This window comes from Zophobas morio, unplaced genomic scaffold (assembly GCF_036711695.1).
Source record: "Zophobas morio isolate AGI-343-1 ecotype UQ-CSIRO unplaced genomic scaffold, CSIRO_AGI_Zmor_V1 ptg000007l, whole genome shotgun sequence".
NCBI lineage: Eukaryota > Metazoa > Arthropoda > Insecta > Coleoptera > Tenebrionidae > Zophobas > Zophobas morio.
In genome coordinates, this window is record NW_026972112.1 from 11,944,170 (window position 1) to 11,964,682 (window position 20,513).

General features: G+C 34.0%; 2 protein-coding genes across 3 annotated transcripts; one reads left to right on the plus strand and one right to left on the minus strand.

Annotated features, from left to right (window-relative positions):
* Position 1: 1 nt before the first annotated feature.
* Positions 2–1,480, minus strand: Sel (seele). The gene is made up of 4 exons (XM_064049876.1): positions 1,372–1,480; positions 678–809; positions 301–623; positions 2–242 (listed from the first exon to the last, which is right to left on the minus strand). The coding sequence occupies exons 2-4, from the start codon at positions 769–771 to the stop codon at positions 105–107; spliced, it is 555 nt and encodes a 184-aa protein (XP_063905946.1). The 5' UTR covers positions 772–809; positions 1,372–1,480; the 3' UTR covers positions 2–104.
* Positions 1,481–1,630: 150 nt separating this feature from the next.
* On the plus strand, positions 1,631–20,381 carry LOC135124643 (paired amphipathic helix protein Sin3b-like). 2 transcript variants are annotated; one of them, XM_064049861.1, is made up of 8 exons: positions 1,631–1,801; positions 7,688–8,697; positions 12,032–12,511; positions 12,842–13,717; positions 13,772–14,009; positions 18,045–18,229; positions 18,287–19,324; positions 19,411–20,381. In XM_064049861.1, exons 2-8 carry the CDS (start codon positions 7,708–7,710, stop codon positions 19,645–19,647), a joined length of 4,044 nt encoding a protein of 1,347 aa, XP_063905931.1. In that variant the 5' UTR covers positions 1,631–1,801; positions 7,688–7,707; the 3' UTR covers positions 19,648–20,381. The 2 variants fall into 2 exon arrangements, with proteins under 2 accessions (XP_063905931.1, XP_063905932.1); XM_064049862.1 differs by lacking the exon at positions 1,631–1,801 and adding an exon at positions 2,511–2,789.
* The last annotated feature ends 132 nt before the right edge of the window (positions 20,382–20,513 follow it).

Here is a 20,513-nt window from a genome sequence, read left to right on the forward strand (position 1 = left end):
GTAACAATTAAAAATAGTTTATTAAAATAAATACATTAACTACTCAACTACTCATGGAAGCACTGATAACGGCACATAATCATGATTTGTAATCTCATAAAATGTTATAACTCTTCACTAACACGTTTTCCAGAACGACAAATTTTTGATTCTTCGACGCAAACTTTGGTGTGTATATTTTCTGAATCGTCTTGAAAATGTTTTATAATGTTGTCTTCTAATTCTTCCATTATACCCTCACACTAAAACAAATAAATACAATATTATTTTTCTTACTGGCGATATCGTGGCGTTACATACATAGTATTTGAGACTTTTGTTTAAATCGTCATCTTGGATTAAATCGACTTCAGCCATGTCACTATTCATCTTGCCATCATCGGTAATAAGTTTCAACAAAGTTAGTGTTCCATTTGTCTTCCACGTGGCTCTCACATAGTCATCCATTTTTGTACAAATATCTTCAATTAGTTCAGATAAATGAATTTCTGATTTGGCCTGTGAAACGGATTTGTGAACATAATTTCCATCAGAGTCCAAACGATAACCTCCAATATCCACAGTTTTCGTGGGATCGATTTTATTGACTGCCTTATCTAATTCTTGTAAACTAATCTTGCAAACTGAAGCAAGTGGTCAAAAGAAGAGTTAGACAAAAATAAAAATGTATTCCATACCCAAACACCGTAATTCCTGTGCGTCTATTTTCGTTGTCGCCCCAATATTATTATTAAAGCAGTAAAAAAGTATCACAAATATCACGAACTTCATCTTTCTGACAAGGTGTGGAAAATGATTCCAAGTTGTTTCTAAATAAAATTTGGAGTAAATATATACTTTATGTGATTCGATTCATAATAAAATAAGTTGACGTTCATAATTCGGCAATGACACGTTCGTACTTCTTGATTGGTTACATTACCACAAAGTGATAAAGCGACCACCAATGGGAAATCAAGAGATATGTGAACTAGTATTAAACCGCGATAAAAGCTTGGGATTTCTTATGGATTTAAAATTTTAATCTTTGGTAATATAAGGGCCATAAATTCTTATGTAATTACCGATGTTATTTCAAATACAATTCCTCCACTTTAAAATAAACACTTGGTTGCAATTTGCTTTTAATAACCCTTGTTATGGTGGTTAGTTTTGCCTATCTTATAGTTATTATACTACTTGTTTATAAATTTTGTTAGACATATGTTTAATATGTAAAATATCCCTTGCATAATTGTATCTATCGAGAAGTTTATCTACAATTTCAGTTTAAAAAAACAAAACATAACTATGGCGGGTCTTTTTAAATTAAATGCATATTGCGCCACCATTATCTTTGTATGAAACTAATGCTAAAAGTACCAAACAAACCTTTTACGGATTAGACAATCTTCGAAGGGGTGGCCGGTAATCCCAGTATTTTGTAAACGAAAAATTCGTCAAATTCTAGGAGGTGTAGTGACAGACAGAGACACGTTGCGGAATTCAGTGGGGTTTTTTGAAAGTTAGTGTGCTATTCAACGGTTTACAAGTAAAAATGATCACACAGGAGATGGCGTCCCTCCGCTTGGTACTATGGACTCGTCCAAACAAGCTTCGAGATTTGAAGCAGCCAGTCAGTCGACAATCGGTCAGCGTTTAGGGAGGTTCGGAACAGAATGTGTCAGAATTTTCTTTTGATGAATTCTAGTGTTAAACTGTTTTTTCTTGCTAAAAACAATAAGGATCGGTTGCAGTTAGAAGGTGCATCTCCAGATCCTTGCAGAAGGGAAAAAATTTCCGCGAAAGAGGCTTTAGTAAGGTGAGTGACATATTTTTAACTCTTGAAGTTCATGGCTTGGTTGTGTAATTGTAAAAACGCAAAGAATGTCATTTGATTAATCATCAACGAATATTTACCACGCTTTCGGCGTTTTTCTGTAATTTTTTAACGTATTTTGGTCGCGATGTTCCAAAATTAGCCTTGGGTATACATTGTGGGAGGTGTACGGGGTGGCAGAATTTTTCAGTCCTGACTTTATTTTTAAAAATTTAGCGTTTTTATCCCGATTTTAGTTGATGTTTGTTTTCGGCGACGTTGCGGACACTTGACCTGGCAACCACGGAAAGCGTGTTACAAAAGATCGCTTGCACATCGTTCGGTTGGATAATAACATTGGACATCAGAAATCGTAACAGAGTCGTAAATCGTCCAAACCCTCGTGAGAAATTGAAATGCGGTTGACTTCGCTCATCGTATTGACAACCTTTCGGCCGGTTTGCTGCAATTACGAAATTTCGATGCAACATTTTGTATTTGTTTACTGACAAAGAGCAGCGCGCGATTCTCGCCTTTATGGAACTCGGCGTTAGGGAAATTAATGGCAATAGTGCTCTACACGTCCGGTTCCCTGCCCTTCCACTCTCCTATCGATTCCGTCGTCCACCAATAGGGAGCTAGCCTTGTAGATCGCGGGAGCGAAGTCAACGCGCGACGTTGCCAGTGCACGGATTACTCATGCACAAAGGTGCTCTGAAGATGTGTTTTATTCTGCGCCGCGGAGGAGGCAACGTTGTTGCGATATTGGAGGGCACAGCAACGTTGCCAAGATCGAAATAAGCACAGAAACGCAGAGCATCAAACGATCCACTGATACATAAAAATGCAACACGACATCAGCAACACAACGTCACAAATCGAAATGGGTTGTCGATGGTGCCTCAACGTTCTTAAAATTATGTGTTATAGACGCCGTAGCATACGCCGCTTCTCCTCTCGTTTGACTGGTACATGACGTAAACTCGCAAACGTAAGTGTGTAAAACCCGTACTGCATACTCTTGGTTATCGATGTCAACTCGAAATCATTTTTTCGTTATATTTTCATTTGTGTGAAAATTCATCATGATCCGACCAATTTTTCAAGCTTTCTAAACAGTCGCGTAAATTTTCCTTTTTGTGGGTTGGACAACTTCAAGGTCACTTGTGAAAGTTGTGCGGAGATGCCAATGTAGTAAAACGTAGTTTTTTCTCCCAAGTCTGTACGTTCGTTTCACGTAAAATTGTAACTACAGTTCTCAATTCTATTTGTACCCACCGAGAAAGGGTTATTTGCCGCCAGTATCGCTGAACACGCATGCGCATTTAGTAAGAAAAAGGATTGTTGCGGCTGTATCTGATGTCATTTTATGTAATACGTTATGTTTTAACATTTTATGGTGAAGGCTAAATTAATGTTTATCCTACTGTACTGGTGACATAATGTGCCGGTCGCTGCTTAACTTGGCAGCAATCCATGAATGTGTTTCTAATATAAATTCAAAATATTCGATGTTTTTTTTACCGTATTGTGCGATGTGAAACAGCTTGCATTGGACTTCTAGCTAAGATACTTGGGATAACCAACTGCGTAGCGATCTTCTTATACGCTACCGGTTGTGTTTATGCCAGAAATAAATAAGTGGGCGTGTCGTTTTGCGGATCAGCTGAATTAAACATGGCATCTGCGGACGACGTAATCTACAAAACTGCAGTTTGATGGACACACGAAATAAAACGTTTTGTGTCGAGTTGAGTTTTGTCGTAAAAATGGTCATTTCAATTTCAGATCCAAAATTAATTTAGTGTTATCGAGTAATAGAGGGAGCATACTTTACACTTCAGTTTCAAATTAGTTTACAATTATGTGTTTTAAATTTAAGTTATAAGAACGTTCCAACTAAAGAAAATTGTAAAAGCAATTTAGATGTTTGGTACTTCTCGATTATTAAAACTTTTTTTTTCTTTCCAATATTACGTAAACACTTAAGGTTGTTAAGCACGAAATAGTCAATTTATTCATAGAAATTCAACAATTATGTATCCAAATCACAAACTGATTGGTCCTAGCAACCATATTTATTACGCGAACTTGGTTTAAATTCCATTCAAGTCAATAGAGCTGAATGTCGACCTTTGCTGTTAAACAAGTCCAAATTTATTAAGATTTTCCTACTGAATGCGCAGGAATACCAACCCTGCTAGACCTAAACTTAAACAAGTGCTCTGGAAACATATAAGGTGCCCTATGCTCGAAATGGTGAAAGGAATTATAGGAAGGTTATAAAGTTGGCGAGAAGTCATATTCATCTAGAATAGGATTGAAAAACTATAATTGATAAAAACATCAACCTTTTTGGAAAATCCAATAGTTATGATTTAAATTTTTGCCATATTTCTACAAGTATAGCTTTATTTTATAAAAGAACAATATAATCTAAATCAGAATTAAAAGTTTTGTTTTAATACCTCATCGCACAACTGGATTCAACTGTACAGTTTACAAATATCAGGACAGAAGTGAATTAAGGATTTTACATTTTTAGATATAATGTGAAGATTAAGAAGACCATCACCTTTAATATCAACTTCGTACCACCTTTACTGTATGTACCTATATTTATACAAATTTTGATTAAGCTAGAATCATGGATATTTGGGAAATAGAAAACTACCTCAGAGATTGGTTCACTTATTTGAATGAGTTTTGGTTTATGAAGTGAGTTCGCCAGTATGAAAAATGAAAGAGTTTGTAAAGAATATCCTGAAATCACTTTAACAATGAGGAAATCGACTGATAACAAACACACTCGACTCTATTTACATCATGTAACTTTTAGGAACTGCCGTTTCAACGACCGAAGGGATAATATAAAGTTTCGCAATGTTGTTTAATTAAATACTATAATCATGAATGTAGTAAACATCAATTCTTCGAACACCGCTGTTGACTACTTTTACAACGTAACGTACAACTTTATTTTTGCATTTGTCTCTTCTATTCTATTTGTTCTAAGTGTTATGGCTAAAGTTCCAATAATTTGCCAAACATGAACTGCTGTGTATTGCAAATGTTTTCTTCTACTAAGTTTTGTGTAAGATTTTACTAAAACAGCAGGTCTTTCTTGTAGGATTTTATCATCATGCATTCAGCAGTCAAATTGGTGCCCTTTGAATATTTTTTTCAGTTGAAAAATAAAAACTGGAATTTTGAAGATTTGTTTTTGATAAAATTTTTGTCTTGCCAAAGATTCGTCAATTTGAAACTTTGAATGTATTTGATCATGTTTTTTATTCCTCTCTCGGTATAAAGTCGATTATTTTACTCTAAAAGTCTGTAGAAACAAAGTGTTGCAGTCCGAACATATTTTGAAAGATCGAACAGCGTTTCTTCTAACAATGTTTTTCATATTTGTGAGCAGTATTAATATAAAAAAAAATCTTAACTATTTATTCAACAATTTTGTGTTTTGCATTCAAGAAACATTCTCGACAAACTCAATTTAGGAACATTGCCATTTAAAAAACAAATCATCATGTCGCTGTAAGCGGAAGTACTTTTATATACAAATTTTTTGTAGTTGTGTTGAATAATTCCCAAGTAAGTAGTAGTTTTCAAGTAAATTGATGCAATGAAAAAGTTAACTGCACATTGTGTAAAGTGACAGTTATAAAATTTTGCTTTCTTGGCGGTGAGGGTTATAGATTTCATTGTGTATATTATTAGAGCTTTGAAACACCTTCATCATTGAAACCACATTTAATAGCTTGATTTCTGTAATTTTTTATGTATCTATTTTTATATATTTGTACTCAATCAAAATTACTTAAAATAATTTTTAATTGAAAATTCTGCCCTTCTTATGCTCATTTTTAATTTGGAAAGATGAACACGTTGATCATGAACTTTTAACTAAATGTGTAACTTTTCTTTGTGTTGGAGGCACCATCAAATTTACCAGTATAGCTTGGCCAGAGGTATTCCGTTTTTATGGCTCTGACGTTCTCAATGGTAACCATAAACATACAATAAGATTTAAATAGTAAAATAGATTTAGATAGTAGATAGTCCTATACTGCTGACGGTAGGTAAACAGGTTTTAAAGAGAGGGTGGTTATTAGGGGTGGGACAAGCTAAATACCAATAAAGCATTAAACACGGAATATAGCTGGTCCCACTTTTTGTTAAGACATTTGTATAATTTATATATTGCAAAATATTCTAATTAAAATTTTATCATATTCGTAGATGTGACGTCATCTCAAAAAGTTTTTCATAAATATTATTTAAATGCATATTTTTCAATGCGACTTGTATTTATTTCATTTAAAAACTTTACAAATAAATCCAACTTTAGAACGAACATGTATTCCGTGCTAGATGATGTAATATTCCTTTTGCTAATACTTCTGCATTGTGGTATTAAGATTACTACAGAGAGTTTAGAACTACTTGCAAACAACAGTGTACATTTTTTACTATGTGCAGTAATGCGACCCAACAACACAAGTGCAAGCTATGATCTTTTTCCCCCCAAAATTTAAAGTTCAGACAGGTATAGTTTAATGTAACTGAATGTATTGGATTTGATTTTTCATTTTATATATGTACTTTATACATTATTTTGCTGCACTTTTATTAAAAAGAAACATTTGATTTTTTATGGCAGACAGATCACCCTTATTATGAGTAGAAATATTGCAGTCGCATACAATAAAACCCAAAGACTTGGTGCTGCTTCAAAAGGACGGAAAAAAATTACTCCTACTACTTCAGGAATTCGGGATTGTATGTAATTCGTGAGATTTAACCCGAAACTTGTTGGCAAAACATCAACTACGAGTAATTTTACAAATAGGTATTATTTGTCTTTTAGCATACATAAGTGATTTATTATTGTTATTAAAAAGGAATTAAACGTCTTGAATATCCAGCTGGTATTTTTTCTTTTATTGCTTAATACATATCAAACACATCTAGTTTATGGTTTACTGAGTATATACAGCATAGTCCGGTGAACCAAAATACTTTTCACATTGAAATTATGGCCCAGGTTTAATTCCATTGAGGGGGTTACCGTTGAGAGTTATTGTTAAATGCATATAGAAGTTTCTATGACAAAGTTATTGAAACTCGGGGCCAATAGTCTAGTCTTTGCGAGTTCAGACATGTTAATTTACCAATTACACGCCTTCAAATTAGTTATGTATTGAAGTTTGTGCTGCATATGGTTAAATCAAACACATTCACAAAAAGAAAAATTATGCGTGTCAGAATTTTCTGCAGCCATGCATATTGTTCGTCTGTGAACTCGGAAGATGCGTCTAATTTAATTGGCCGTTTTTTAAAACCTAGTAGTGAACATTTGATTGTTGAAGCTTATACTATTATTGTTTAAATAAGTTGCAAAGGAGACCGGCGGTTGGGTGGACACATGCGGCAAAGCACGTCTGAACAAGTTACTCTTCATAAAAGCGGACAATCAGTTTGGCATTCCGTTATTAAGCTTAAAAAAAGTCATGAGTCAACGCAATGAATGGGAAAACCTAGATATATTGACACCTTCACGAGAGCCTTTTTCGATTTAATAATAATAATTAAAAAAAAAAACTGGACTGTTAAAACAGTTGCTTAACATTTCTTTAAATTGGTTTGTGGTTTTGTTTACTATTATTCATGGATAGGTCATACGTATCTTCTTTTATCATCACATGTAGTAATAATAATAATGAGCAAGACATACACACACTTTTTTGTACTAGTTTATATAAAATAAAAATAGAGTAACTATACAAGCATTTATCAATTTGTTAATTTTTATTAAGTGTCGTATCTTGTTTTTCTATATGGTTAAAATTCCTTCCATTTTGATTGAACTTTTTTTTGCAGCCGCCTCGATGTAATTTGAAATGAAACGCCTGCGAGTGGATGAAACGCTGAAAGAAGGAAGTGGTTCACCTGCAACTGCTGCTTTGTACAGTCAGTCCTTGCAGAATACGTCGTCTCCTTTGGCCTACTCGAGTGCGGGTAACATTAAAGTGGTCAGTGAAGGTATGCAGTCAGGACTTTACCCGCCGCCTCCGGTGAGTTACGGTGCAATGCCGGCCGCAACGGCACCCCATTCTGGAAAGGCTTCAGCCATGCAGCCCATGTCAGTGAGTGGCCACTCACAAATTCGGACGGCCGGTTCTTCCCCACCAACGGCCCCAATGCAAGAGTTGCAGCAGCAACAACAACAGCCTCCGCAATCTCAACAGCAGCAATCTCCGGGCGGCAATTTTCAACGCCTCAAAGTTGAGGATGCGCTCTCCTATTTGGACCTCGTTAAATTCAAGTTTGGCTCAAAGCCTCAAGTGTACAATGACTTTTTGGACATAATGAAAGAATTCAAGAGTCAAAGTATTGATACTCCGGGAGTAATACAACGAGTGTCTAATTTATTCAAAGGTTTTCCTGATTTAATTGTCGGTTTTAACACTTTTTTGCCACCGGGTTATAAAATCGAAGTGCAGAAGAGCGATCAAGGATACGCATTTCAAGTGTCAGTTAGCATGCCTAGTCCGACAGGTAATTTACCTTCTGATCCTCAACAACAGAAGATGATTATGAGGGGTTCGGGTACGATAAATATGTCGAGTTCGGTACCGTTGACCACGATGCCTCCTTGTCAACCGCTCTTAACCCAACACGTTCCCCCGGTAGCTCCACAAGCTGCACCGTCCATGCCGGTCGTGCATCATCCTTCGAGTTATGGAAGCGGTGCACCAACTTACAACAACTCGATGTCGCTGTCGGCAGCACAAGTTGCAGTTAGTCAGGCGTTGCAAGGGCACACGGACACGCCGCAGAACCAACCAGTGCAGTTTAACCATGCTATCAACTACGTTAACAAAATTAAGGTAAACATTTAAAAATTTAACCGCAATAACGTAGGGATTGTTCGGCGCCTGCTGTAACCAACATTGTTATGCTAGAATTACCAAACAAATGCGATAATCACGTGAAAATGGCATGAACAACTTGCCCGAAAGCCCAATTAAGTTGATGTGAAATTTACATTAGTAAAATCAAGAGAGATACAAAAAGTACTCCCATATTCAAATACAATTTAAGGACAAAGAATAATTGACTTGAATAAAGTCGATTTTGTTAAAATAAAGACAAAATCAACCACAATAAATTCACAATAACAATGAATCATAATGCCCGGCGAGATCTGGAGTTTCTATTTTAGAGTACAGTGTAAAACCGGCTTTAAGGCACGTGTTCTCTAACCAATAAAAACCTCAGGTTCACGCATTGATCACGCCTTTTACTTCATCTGTTTGGCAATTCAAGTATAAAAGCTCTAGTTTGAACTGCTTAAAAGTATTAAGAAACACAAGCTTTCTTTACATTTTAATTAATACAACTTTTGAGATTACGAGATTTATATTGCACTGAGAATAGCAGATTAAAAAAAAAAGACCAATGAAAATTCTGTATATGTGTACACTATTTCAATCCGACATTTTATATTTATACATCTTCCACCAAATATTCAAATTAACGTTACGCCTTTTAAACTTTTTCCAAATTGTTGACAATTTGGCTAAAATTGCATCGTTATACTTTGTTTGCTTTTTTTTTTATCATAATCATCAAAGCGTAATAGCTCGATTTCTCGAAACAAATACAATGTACCGCCCAATGAGAGGATGAAAAAATGAGTTTGCTTTTCTTAATACACTTCCCTCGGCGTAGCTTGTTAGATTTTTAGTCTTTATAAGGAGTGTTTAGATCTTTTCTGTCGTAACACGTGGTAACCAGTTCAATTCAAATTTGGTTAATAATTTTCTAAATATAAAAATTTGTAGTATATTTGCTCATCTTATAACCAAAATTTTACCTTAATGTAACTCCTAACTGTTACAATAAACAAGCCATTAGTTGTCATCATACATCACGGTTAAGTTAGTTGTGTAAATATGGTTCTTAATTATGTTGGTGACGTTGATGTCATTGGGTCAGAACACAGCGTCACCGGTGTTACTTAAAATACATGTAGGTTATGTAGTTATTTGTAATTTATTTAAGTGAATACAAACAATACCATTATTGTGCTATACATACGTAATTTTTTCAAGCGTGGTCCGGTTACAATCATAAATCAAATGTATTAGTACACGATATACTTTTGATTGTTCGATAATAAACTGTAGATTTTCCCAGTCTAAATTTTGATTAAGATGATTTTCTTGATCTTCATTAATGGTTTTGATGGTCGTGACAATTAGTATGACAACATCTAGCACAAATGAGTGTTAGTGCCTCGAACACCACCTACTTGAAATTATTAAATGACCTACAAGGCCGAACTGTACATTTTGAATTTTAATAAGCAGAAATATTTGTGTACGAAGGGTAGTAATTTTTACACACACGTTTTCGCAGTGAAGTACTCTAACACGATTCTTTTTTTAGTTTTTTCGAAGTTATTTTTTTTTTTAACTAAATTACTTGTAAAGCACATTTCTTACTTGACGAGATCTAATGTGTCAGCTTCAGTACTCAAATATACATATTTTATATTTATATGATAAACAGTTTTTTTATTATTATAACAGGTCTTTCATAAATCAAATTATTTGCCAAAAAAAATCATAGCACTCCATAATAATAGTGACACCATGAGCGTATTCTTTTGCGTGCACTGATTTCATTTTAATAAAAATTGCGTAATAGATTTAAGTGTTCACGGGTATGACAAATATTATCTACTTGCAAGTTTGATTTGTTCTATTGCAGAACATCGAAATTTTATGTACTAATTTTTAAATGATTTTGAGTAGACACTTTAGTTTCACGATCTACAGCCATGGGAGACCTTTAATATTTTTTTGCATTATACTTGGTGGAAGAGCGACAACACGTTTGATTTTTTATTGATCACTCATAGTATGATTTAGCAAAAATATTTTCAATATTGACAGATGTTTTAACATCAGACGCAATATTATATTTATAATTTCAGTAGAAAAGTAGTATTATTTTGATAACTTAACACCGGACACACCGAAATTTTAGCTTTTATTTGAGTATGAAATATGAAGAATAAATTCAAAAATTGTGATTGCGATTAAACGTAGTTCAGTGTTGACTACATTTTAATATGTATATTGAAAAATATAATTAATATTTATGTTTCTACGTCTGTAAAATATAGCAATGAAATATTAATGTTTTAAACTTTAAAAGCTGCTTCACAGTGACTTTGCTCCAAAATAGCCAGTTAACGGAAAATAGTTTTGCGTTAAGACTTGTTATTAATGTGTAAGTCTTTTTTATAAAAATTTCATTGATGTAGTTACAAGTAATTGAATCATATCTATAGTATAAAACCTTGCATCGCTAGTATTTTGAGCTAAACCTTAAAGAAATGTTAGTATTTGGAAAATTTACAGCGAAGAGCTATTCCATATGTGTAAGAAAAAAAGCAATTCGAAATTAATCAGTCTCCTTCGAGTGGATAAATTGTGTCTTTTTTAGTATGTTGAAAACCACATTAAACCAATTGTTAATAAGCTAAACTTTGGTGGGTGTTGTGCAGCCTCCAGGTTTCACATGGTTTTCCCAGTAATGATTGCTAATTTACCGACTTTTTCCTTAATGATTTATAGGCACTTAATTTCTTGCTCTGTTTGGACCACACTCGGAGCTATGTTCTGGAGTTCGTTTGACAGTATGGTCTTATTTCCATTTCCCGCCCTTTTTGACATAATAACCTTGTAAGACCCTCATGCTATCCCTTTCAAAGGGGAACGTCTGGATTTTTTTCTTAAACATTCAAATGAGCTAAGCAAAGCTGTCTTTTTTATCGAATTTTATTCTTCAGATACTAATCCAGTGAATTAACGGTATGGCATAATCTGTACATATTCCTAAAGTACTTTAGGGTAGATGTAGTTAAATTAATTAAACATGTATCTTTTTGTTATAAACATTTTCTATCTCCACAATTGATACATAATTAACAGTTTTACAATTTTATTTATCTCATGAAGTGGTCATTAAAAATAACTTAAAATTTTACTAATATTTTCTCAACTCCTCTAAGCAAACAACGTACCTAATCATGTATAAGAATAAGGAAACAGAAAGTTAGAATATCGCTTATTAAGACAGCAACTAGCGTACAAAATTCCATAGAAAAAACTGCAACAACAAATAAAATATATTTGTGTTTTTGTTTAGAACCGCTTTCAAGATCAACCCGAGAAATACAAAAGGTTCTTGGATATTTTGCACATCTACCAAAAAGAACAACGCACAATGAAAGAGTCGCCAAGTGGTGGTTCAAGTGGCAAACATCTAACTGAGCAAGAAGTGTACAGTCAAGTAGCAAAGCTATTTGAAAACCAGAGTGATCTTTTAGCCGAATTTGGCCAATTTTTACCAGATGCCACGAGTCACATCAATCCAACGCCAATTTCTGATCATTCCGTAGTGAAAAAACCTTCAGCAAAACCATATCCTAGGGAAACCATAATGGAGAGACCTTCTCATAAACCAAGCCACATTTCTGGACAACTTAAACGCTCTCCAACGTACACTCCCATGATACACAGGGATGCACCTCCTCCAAAAAAACACAAAATATCATCGTGCAGAGACGTTACTTTGGCAGAGGCTGGAAAGTATGGAACGTTAAATGACTATGCATTTTTCGATAAGGTAAATTTATTGTTTCTTATGCGAATATTATTGTTTGATTAAACCCACAGATAAATCATGTTTTGTTACAAAAAATATATTTATAAAAAAAACTATAACATTTTAATAACGTATATCAATGTCAGGGACGTAATAATTGTAAATTTGCACTGAACGATCTAAACATAACCTCGCTCTTGAGAGTTGTGAAAAGAAACAGTGCAATATAAAAGCAAGTTAGAGTGAAGGATGTTTAAATTATAAGCATATCTTCTCATTACTATGCAACATTATTTTTTTTTTTAAGTAAATAGTATCAGTTTGTTCATCTATTATTTTAATTGTGGACAGGTACGCAAGGCTGTGCGCTCACAAGAGGTATACAACAATTTTCTTCGTTGTCTAATCCTCTTCAATCAAGAGATCATATCCAAGAGTGAATTAATAATGGTAGTGAGTCCCTTCTTAGGAAAATTTCCTGAATTAATGCGATGGTTCCGTGAATTTCTCGGTCAAAATGATGTGGAACCCATGCCGTACAGTGCCACTCGTACAGAAAGACCTCAAGGGGAAACAGCGTTAGAAATCGATTTAACGACAGCTAAACGTTTGGGTGCTAGTTACTGTGTAATTCCCCCATCGCAAGAAGGGTTAAGTTGCTCCGGTCGCACACAGCTGTGCAAAGAAGTGTTAAATGATCAGTGGGTGTCATTTCCTACGTGGTCAGAGGATAGTACTTTCGTTAGTTCACGCAAGACCCAGTATGAAGAGTACATGTACCGGTGTGAAGATGAAAGATTCGAGTTAGACGTAGTTATTGAAACGAACGCATCTACAATTAGAGTCCTAGAAGGTGTTAACAAAAAACTAAGTCGAATGAATGCTGAAGATGTGGCTAAATATCGCTTGGACGATTGTTTAGGTGGTTCTTCTCCTACATTACACCAACGAGCACTTAAAAGAATTTACGGAGATAAAGCTCAAGATATTATTGATGGCCTGAAACGTAATCCTCAAACAGCTGTGCCTGTTGTACTTCGAAGACTTAAAGCTAAGGAAGAAGAGTGGCGAGAAGCACAAAAAGGTTTCAATAAAATTTGGCGAGAACAAAATGAAAAATATTATCTTAAAAGTTTGGATCATCAAGGTATAAATTTCAAGCAAACAGATGTAAAGGCTCTGAGGTCGAAAAGTTTGTTTAACGAAATTGAAACTTTGTTTGATGAAGTAAGACCTTTTTAAATTAATTTTGAAAAAATCTTAATTTTATCGTCTTTTCAGAGACATGAACAAAATGAAGAAGGTGCAGAACCAGTTACAGGTCCCCATTTAATTATTCCATATCGAGATCGTACGATTCTCGATGATGCAGCAAATCTTCTAATTCACCATGTTAAGAGACAGACGGGTATCCAGAAAGGTGAAAAGAGGCGAATAAAACATCTTCTACGACAGTTTCTGCCTGAACTGTTTTTCCATCCAAAGCAGCAACTAACAGACGATGAACGAGAGGATGACGGTAAGATTGACTATTTTATTTTATATTTCTTCGTTTGAAAAAGCATTTAAAAAAGTGCCGTTGGTACAGCTTTGTATATTAACTCTCGACTTAGGGTAAATCTCTTAAATTATTCAGTGTTTTTTTTTTACCACATTGTTGCTGGAATTCTTAAAAAAAAAGCAAACCTAATGTGTTTTGTCCACGATTTGTAGCATAAATAATAATACTTCAAGAGGTTAATAATTCAATTCATAATACTGATTAAAAATTATCATTTCAAAACAGATTTTTTCCTTGGAATTTGTACATTTCGTTTCATCGACGATAAAATCAGTTATTCGCGGTTTCAGGACAAAATTTTTAATGGTTATGTAAAATTATTTTAAAATACTGTAATCCGAAAATATAGAATTGGCACGGAACTGTTAATTGTATTTCTGTGATGAATGTCAACTATGTAAAATAATTACGGTTACGTTTAGCACATTCCTGAAACAATATATGTTTAGCCCGTTTTTAAACGAGCGATAAATAAAATATGTTAATTGTTTCGAAATTTAACATAAAAAATATTTTTAATTATGAATTTTATTCTATTTGATGCACATATTCAGCTTTGGAGTTCCTTAGATAAAATAAGCTAATTGCAGTGTTTATTGTTACATAAAATTATATCCCTGGGAGAAATAAATTTAGTTAAAACAAGACAAAGAAACATCAATTGATTACAAGCGAATATTAACGAAATGAGGTGCAGAAAAAAAAATGTCACAAAAATAGTAATGGGATTGTAGCCTTTTAAGTTTTTAAGTTGGTAGTAACTAAAGTACATTACTTTAGGCCGTAAGCGAAATTTCTACCTTCACTTTTTACGTTGCTCATTAAATGTCGTACGGTCTCAGAACCAGACGCTTTATTAAATTCTTTTTGGAATCTGAAAAGATTTCGTACTTTTTCTCCAAAGCACTATGATCTAATTTTTTAGGCGGCCATTACAAATCGAGTCATTTTAATGTCAAAATAACTTTTTTACTTGCCGAACATAAGCTAAGAAAGTATAGTAATCGAGTTCATCGGACAAATGGCCACTTTTATATTTTCTCGACGTTTCATGGCCATCAGTAAGAAAAAGTAGTCTCCCGTTTCCGTCTGTATCCATTTTTACTAGACACCCAATCTCCGAAACTGCCGGACCGATTGTTTTGCTTATACGGGGTGTCTCAAAAAAATTATGACTGAGTTAATTTATTTTATTGATTAAATCAAGAATTACAAAACTGGATGCTTTGAAATCTTGCAGGCGTTTTGAAGTTATTGTAAGCATGGTAACTTTTTAATCAAAATGTATGTTTATCAACCCCAAAAAATTGATTACGTCGTCTCAAAATTTTGCCGAATAAATCCTTTGGAAAATGTGCAAAATATGATCAGACTATACTTGTAATTTATCATTGCATTCATATTTTTTAGATTAACTTATACAGGGTGACTCAAAAAATTAATGAATCAGTCAGTTTATTGTTGATCAAATTAAGAACGAGCCACCCCATTTTCTCGAAAATGTGAGAATACGTTCTTTATAACAATAAAATAATGATAACGTAAGAATTATAATAATTACATTTAGAATATTTTGTTCAGTTGAGTCTTTTGAATAATTTTAGTCGTCTATTTTGAGGCGATAAACTCATTCAAATTAAACAAATGTCTACGTGATATAAACATCAACATTTTAAACACTACGCATATTGCTCAGATATCACTATTCCCGTTGATAATGTGCTGTAAAATATATTTTATAATGTCCGTACTTGTACAGAGACGGTTTATACGGATATGCTTCGGATGCTGGACCATCAGGCCCCGGAAGTTAAAAAGTTCTGGAAAATAAAATTTGTTTTTATTTTTGTTATTACAAAAATACGATTTGGTCTTTGACTGACCGTTTGTTGACACATATGATGTCGAGATTGTGGAAAATACAAAATTGGCCACTTCCGGGCGTTCCATTAATTTATGACTTAACATCCAGACAGCCGCCTGAGTTTTGCTTGCAGTATCGTTTCTCATTCTTATTTTTTTTTATCGTTTAATAAAGTATACCACACGCTTTTGAAATTATTGCATTTGCATTCATATTTTTTCGATTTGCCTATACAGGACGTTGAAAAAAAATGATTCAATTTATTTTATTGATTAAATCAGGAAATGCAAAACCGCATGTCTTGAAATCTTGGGGACGTTTCAAAGTTATAGCACGCACGGTAATTTTTTAATCAAAATATATCTCTTTATCCCCCCAAAAATTGACGTCATGTTATAATTTTGCCGAAAAAAAACTATCTAAATTGTGCAAATTATGATGAGTCTATACTTGTGATTTATCACTACATTAATATTTTTTAGATTTGCTTATACGGGGTGTCTGAAAAAAATTAAAGACCGAGTCATATAATACGTTATTGTTAGTATTACTGCACTAACCTAAGTTGAGTTCTTGCAAAAATATTGATTGACGTCTTCACAAAATTTTGTAAACTAAAGACTCATTTGAAATATTGGCGTAGCATGCTTCATTTACTTTGGCATTAGATATTTTCATACGTTTCTTTCAATTTATAGGGGTTCTCAAAAAATATAAAATCGCAAAATCAATTTTATAATTTTTCGAAAATGCTGAATACATTTCATTGTACTCCAGGGGTGAAGGAGATTCTTGCGAAACAACTTTCGACCAATTTTTTTCTTATGGCGTTCTAGCAATTTTTATTTGAATGAAATTACCCCACTTTTTTGAAAATGTGAATACGCCTGCCTTTATTTAATAAAAATTATAATAATATTCAGAACATCCTGTTTGATCACGTCATTACAGAATTGTTTATTCAGCAAATTAAGAATGAGTAATGATAAAATAATAATTGAAATTTGCGTTCCCGTGGCGCAGAAATTGGGGGGTGCTATTGACGCCGGTTCATCTGTTCACCGAAAAGAATCGACGAATTTTTATGACTTTGTTTGTCTAATTAGTCTTCAAGAAATCGCAGATATGCTGTTTACAATTCGTCACGTACTTAACAATAACACTTTGTAATTTCAAAAAACTGCACAACAAAAATGTATGAGTCGTGCGCCTACAGAGCTGTTACCATTTTATTTGATGTGTTTGTCTGACGAATAATTAGAGCACAGCTTCTTGCACCCCTATATCTAATTTCATTTGATTTGTACAACTGGTTCTCAAGATATTTAACTGTTTCCATACATTCTAGAGACCCTGTGTGAAGGTTATCAGAAAACAAACATTTTTTATATTTTTTTAAAGAAGCCAAATTCGTTGTTTGCTAAGACACCTAGAACCGTTTTAGAAGGACAAACTGGTGCATTAACAATTTATCTGGTAGCTGTTGGGTGCTTTGTGGGTCTGTTTCCAAATGCTTAAATTTCACGCGCCACTGCAAACGGTTCATAGGAATTTAGGCGCTGAATTTCGACGAGACATCACTTAAATGAAAGTGCTACTACGAGGGTCCCAGGTGCTACTCTAACTTCATTTAAGCGTTAAATCGGATCAAACTCTAAAAAAAAGTCAGCCTAAACTCGCACAAACTTCGTAGAATTTACAATTTCTTGCTGAATGTAGTAGACGAAGAACTTGCTGCAGAATACATATTTATCTTTGTGATAAAATTTTCATAAATCTAAATAGACGGTGCTAAAAACGAAGTAGATTAAATTTAATACTGAAAAATTGCGTAGCAAGAAATAAGCTGGTATGGCTCATTATGTATAAAGGTAGAAAAATACAATTCTGACCGACTCCAACGTCTTCAATTTTGCAGAAAATAAAATACGCAGTGAAATTTAATTGAGCATCTGTTGAAAAAGCAAAAGTAGAGCTTACACATATAACCGCTAAAAAATACTGTGTGGACAAAACTTGTTAAATTAATAATTTTCGTTTACCAAGAAAACCTCCGCCGTAACATTTCAATCTAACAACTCGTTGATAACTATTTTGAAAAATCGTTGAATGTTGTTGAAATTTTATAGACGAAAAAGAGGATGGCGACGAAAGCCCCATTAGTAGCCCTAATACGAATAACCCCAAAGGTAAAAGCGACTCAAGTCCAGGGAAGTCTCCAGGACGTTTAGACGGCGAAGTGGAAGTAAAAACTGACCCTGATGCAAAAGAAGACGACGTCAAAGTTCCGTTGCACGCACAAGTATCAGATCCGGTAAGCATCATTAAAACCGATGTGGAAGCATATATTATTATTATTATTATTTTGCAGGATGAAGCTTACACCCTGTTCATGGCCAACAACAATTGGTACATATTTTTACGGTTACATGCCGTCTTATGCGAACGATTAGCAAAAATATATGAGCGTGCTGTAATTTTGGCCGCTGAAGAGGCGAAATCACGGACAGGCCGCAAAGAAAGTACAGCCGTTGCGCTGAGACTAAAACCAAAGCCTCAGATCGAAGTGGAAGATTACTACGTTGCGTTTTTGGATATGGTCAAAAATCTGTTAGACGGTAACATGGATGCAAACACGTATGAGGACACTTTAAGAGAGATGTTCGGTATCCACGCATATATTGCCTTCACGTTGGACAAAGTTGTATCTTATGCGGTACGACAGCTTCAACATTGCGTGACAGAACGAACAGCCATAGCGTGCACGGACCTGTTCGTTAAAGAACAGAAACGTGGCGCCACAGGGGGTTCATGTGCCACTGCTCATAAGAGAGCACATCTGGAAATGGCTTATCAAAGAAGTGGCGAAAAAGCTGTTCAAGATGAAAACTGTTTTAAAATTTACATCTACAAGAAAGACTGTAGAATGACAGTTGAATTGTTGGATACAGATTCAGAAGACCCAAAAAAGGTCGATGATGCTAAAAAGTGGAGTAGTTATAAGGAATGTTATACTGATATTACGAATGCAGACAATAAGCCGCGTTCACCAGTCTATTTAAATAGAAATCTACGAATGTATAAAAAACGAAGGGGCCTCTATAATAAAGCGGGTGATAAAAAGAATTCCGCGAGCAGTCAAGGTGAATCAAGTGATGATCAAAAAAAGAACGATGAAAAGAAGTCCAGTAGAACAGATGACGCTGATAAGAAATTTGCAATGTTGGAAGAACTTGAAAGAAAACTGAATGAGCGCCCTTTGCCTGAACGAAACCAAACAGATCATCCAGGTTATGAGGTGTCAGATGAAACCCAGTGTAAATTCAATCCACAAGATTCCAAAATCATGTTCAATGTGAACAAAGATAGTTATCTCTATAAATTACGTGCCTTCAGCAGAGCGAGAAAGGTAGGTTTATAATGACCGTTTGTTGCGCAACAGTCAACAGTCATCAGCTAGAAATTGAAGGTTTAATTTTATCTTTATTTTCACAGACTCACCCAGAGGTAACTAAACGGCTGTCATCGAAGTTCCGTGTGTGGTTAAAGAAATGGGCTAGTGTGAACGTTAGTGATGTGCAACATAAACATTGTATAGACTGGTTGATGGGTCGTGGTGAAGGCGTTGTGCCCAACCGAACGCGGGTGCTAACGGACAATGATCTTTCACGAACTCCATATGTATCTTACAATAGGTATCGAGTAGAAAGGCTGAACGAAGACGCTACATGAGGGAAATCAATTATTAAAATTCATAGTGTATGACAGATTGTTTAAATTTTGTTTTTGTAATATTTCAGTTCCTTGAATATATCCGCAACGTTTATTTTTTTAAAACTCTCTTTTCGAAAGTGTTTTGTCTAATGCTCCAAGTTAAATTTTTCATAATACATTGTTTTTATATTGTGTTACTACTCAGTAGTTTCTGTTGTCAAATTATTTATTGATTTATTTATAACGTTGAAAATACCCTCGAAGTGATACTTTTTTAATAAGCTAAGGATTAAACGTACTTTTGTTTTGTACAGATATTTTAATTGATTTTCTACTTATAGTCCAAAATTCATGTTTTTCGTTTTGGTGTTTTAGTTTAAAAGTTAATAAGTAGTGCAATAGCTATTTTAAACTAAAACAACATTTTATTCTGTTAATATTATTTTTCACAAGAATTTTGTATGTCTTACTATAGTACAAAAAAAGTAAGTTATGTTTTGTATTGCTCTTGTTACGCAGTTTTTCTTTAAATTATTTTCTTCGTTGTTAAAAATCTTAACTTTAATGTTGGCATATCTTGTCGGCATCTATGTTGTAATAAATTAAATTTATTGAGACTGCTCAACTTAGAAAGCATTTATAATCATTAAGTACTTCAGGGCGGTTTCGATGTGTTAGAAACAAGCAGTTAAAACTGTAGTTTCCAAGTTAAAAATTATATTTTTGTAATAAATTCATAGGAATACAAGAAAGATATGTCAGCATTTTAAATCGCCATCCATGTATATATGAAGAAAAAGGGAAGAAAAATAACCAAACAATTTCATTAAAATGAAACATTCCATTTTCTACTGAATTCAATTATCTATTTAACTTGTGTTATT

What these genes read in the sequence shown, in the direction of transcription:
- Sel (XM_064049876.1), bottom strand. Translation starts at nt 771, where the DNA reads ATGAAGTTCGTGATATTTGTGATACTTTTTTACTGCTTTAATAATAAT. An exon ending in ACAGGAATTACGGTGTTTGG is followed by an intron (nt 624 to 677) that starts GTATGGAATACA and finishes CACTTGCTTCAG; the next exon opens with TTTGCAAGATTAGTTTACAA. An exon ending in ACAAAAGTCTCAAATACTAT is followed by an intron (nt 243 to 300) that starts GTATGTAACGCC and finishes TATTTGTTTTAG; the next exon opens with TGTGAGGGTATAATGGAAGA.
- LOC135124643 (XM_064049861.1), top strand. Translation starts at nt 7,708, where the DNA reads ATGAAACGCCTGCGAGTGGATGAAACGCTGAAAGAAGGAAGTGGTTCA. An exon ending in ACTACGTTAACAAAATTAAG is followed by an intron (nt 8,698 to 12,031) that starts GTAAACATTTAA and finishes GTTTTTGTTTAG; the next exon opens with AACCGCTTTCAAGATCAACC. An exon ending in ACGCACAAGTATCAGATCCG is followed by an intron (nt 18,230 to 18,286) that starts GTAAGCATCATT and finishes ATTATTTTGCAG; the next exon opens with GATGAAGCTTACACCCTGTT.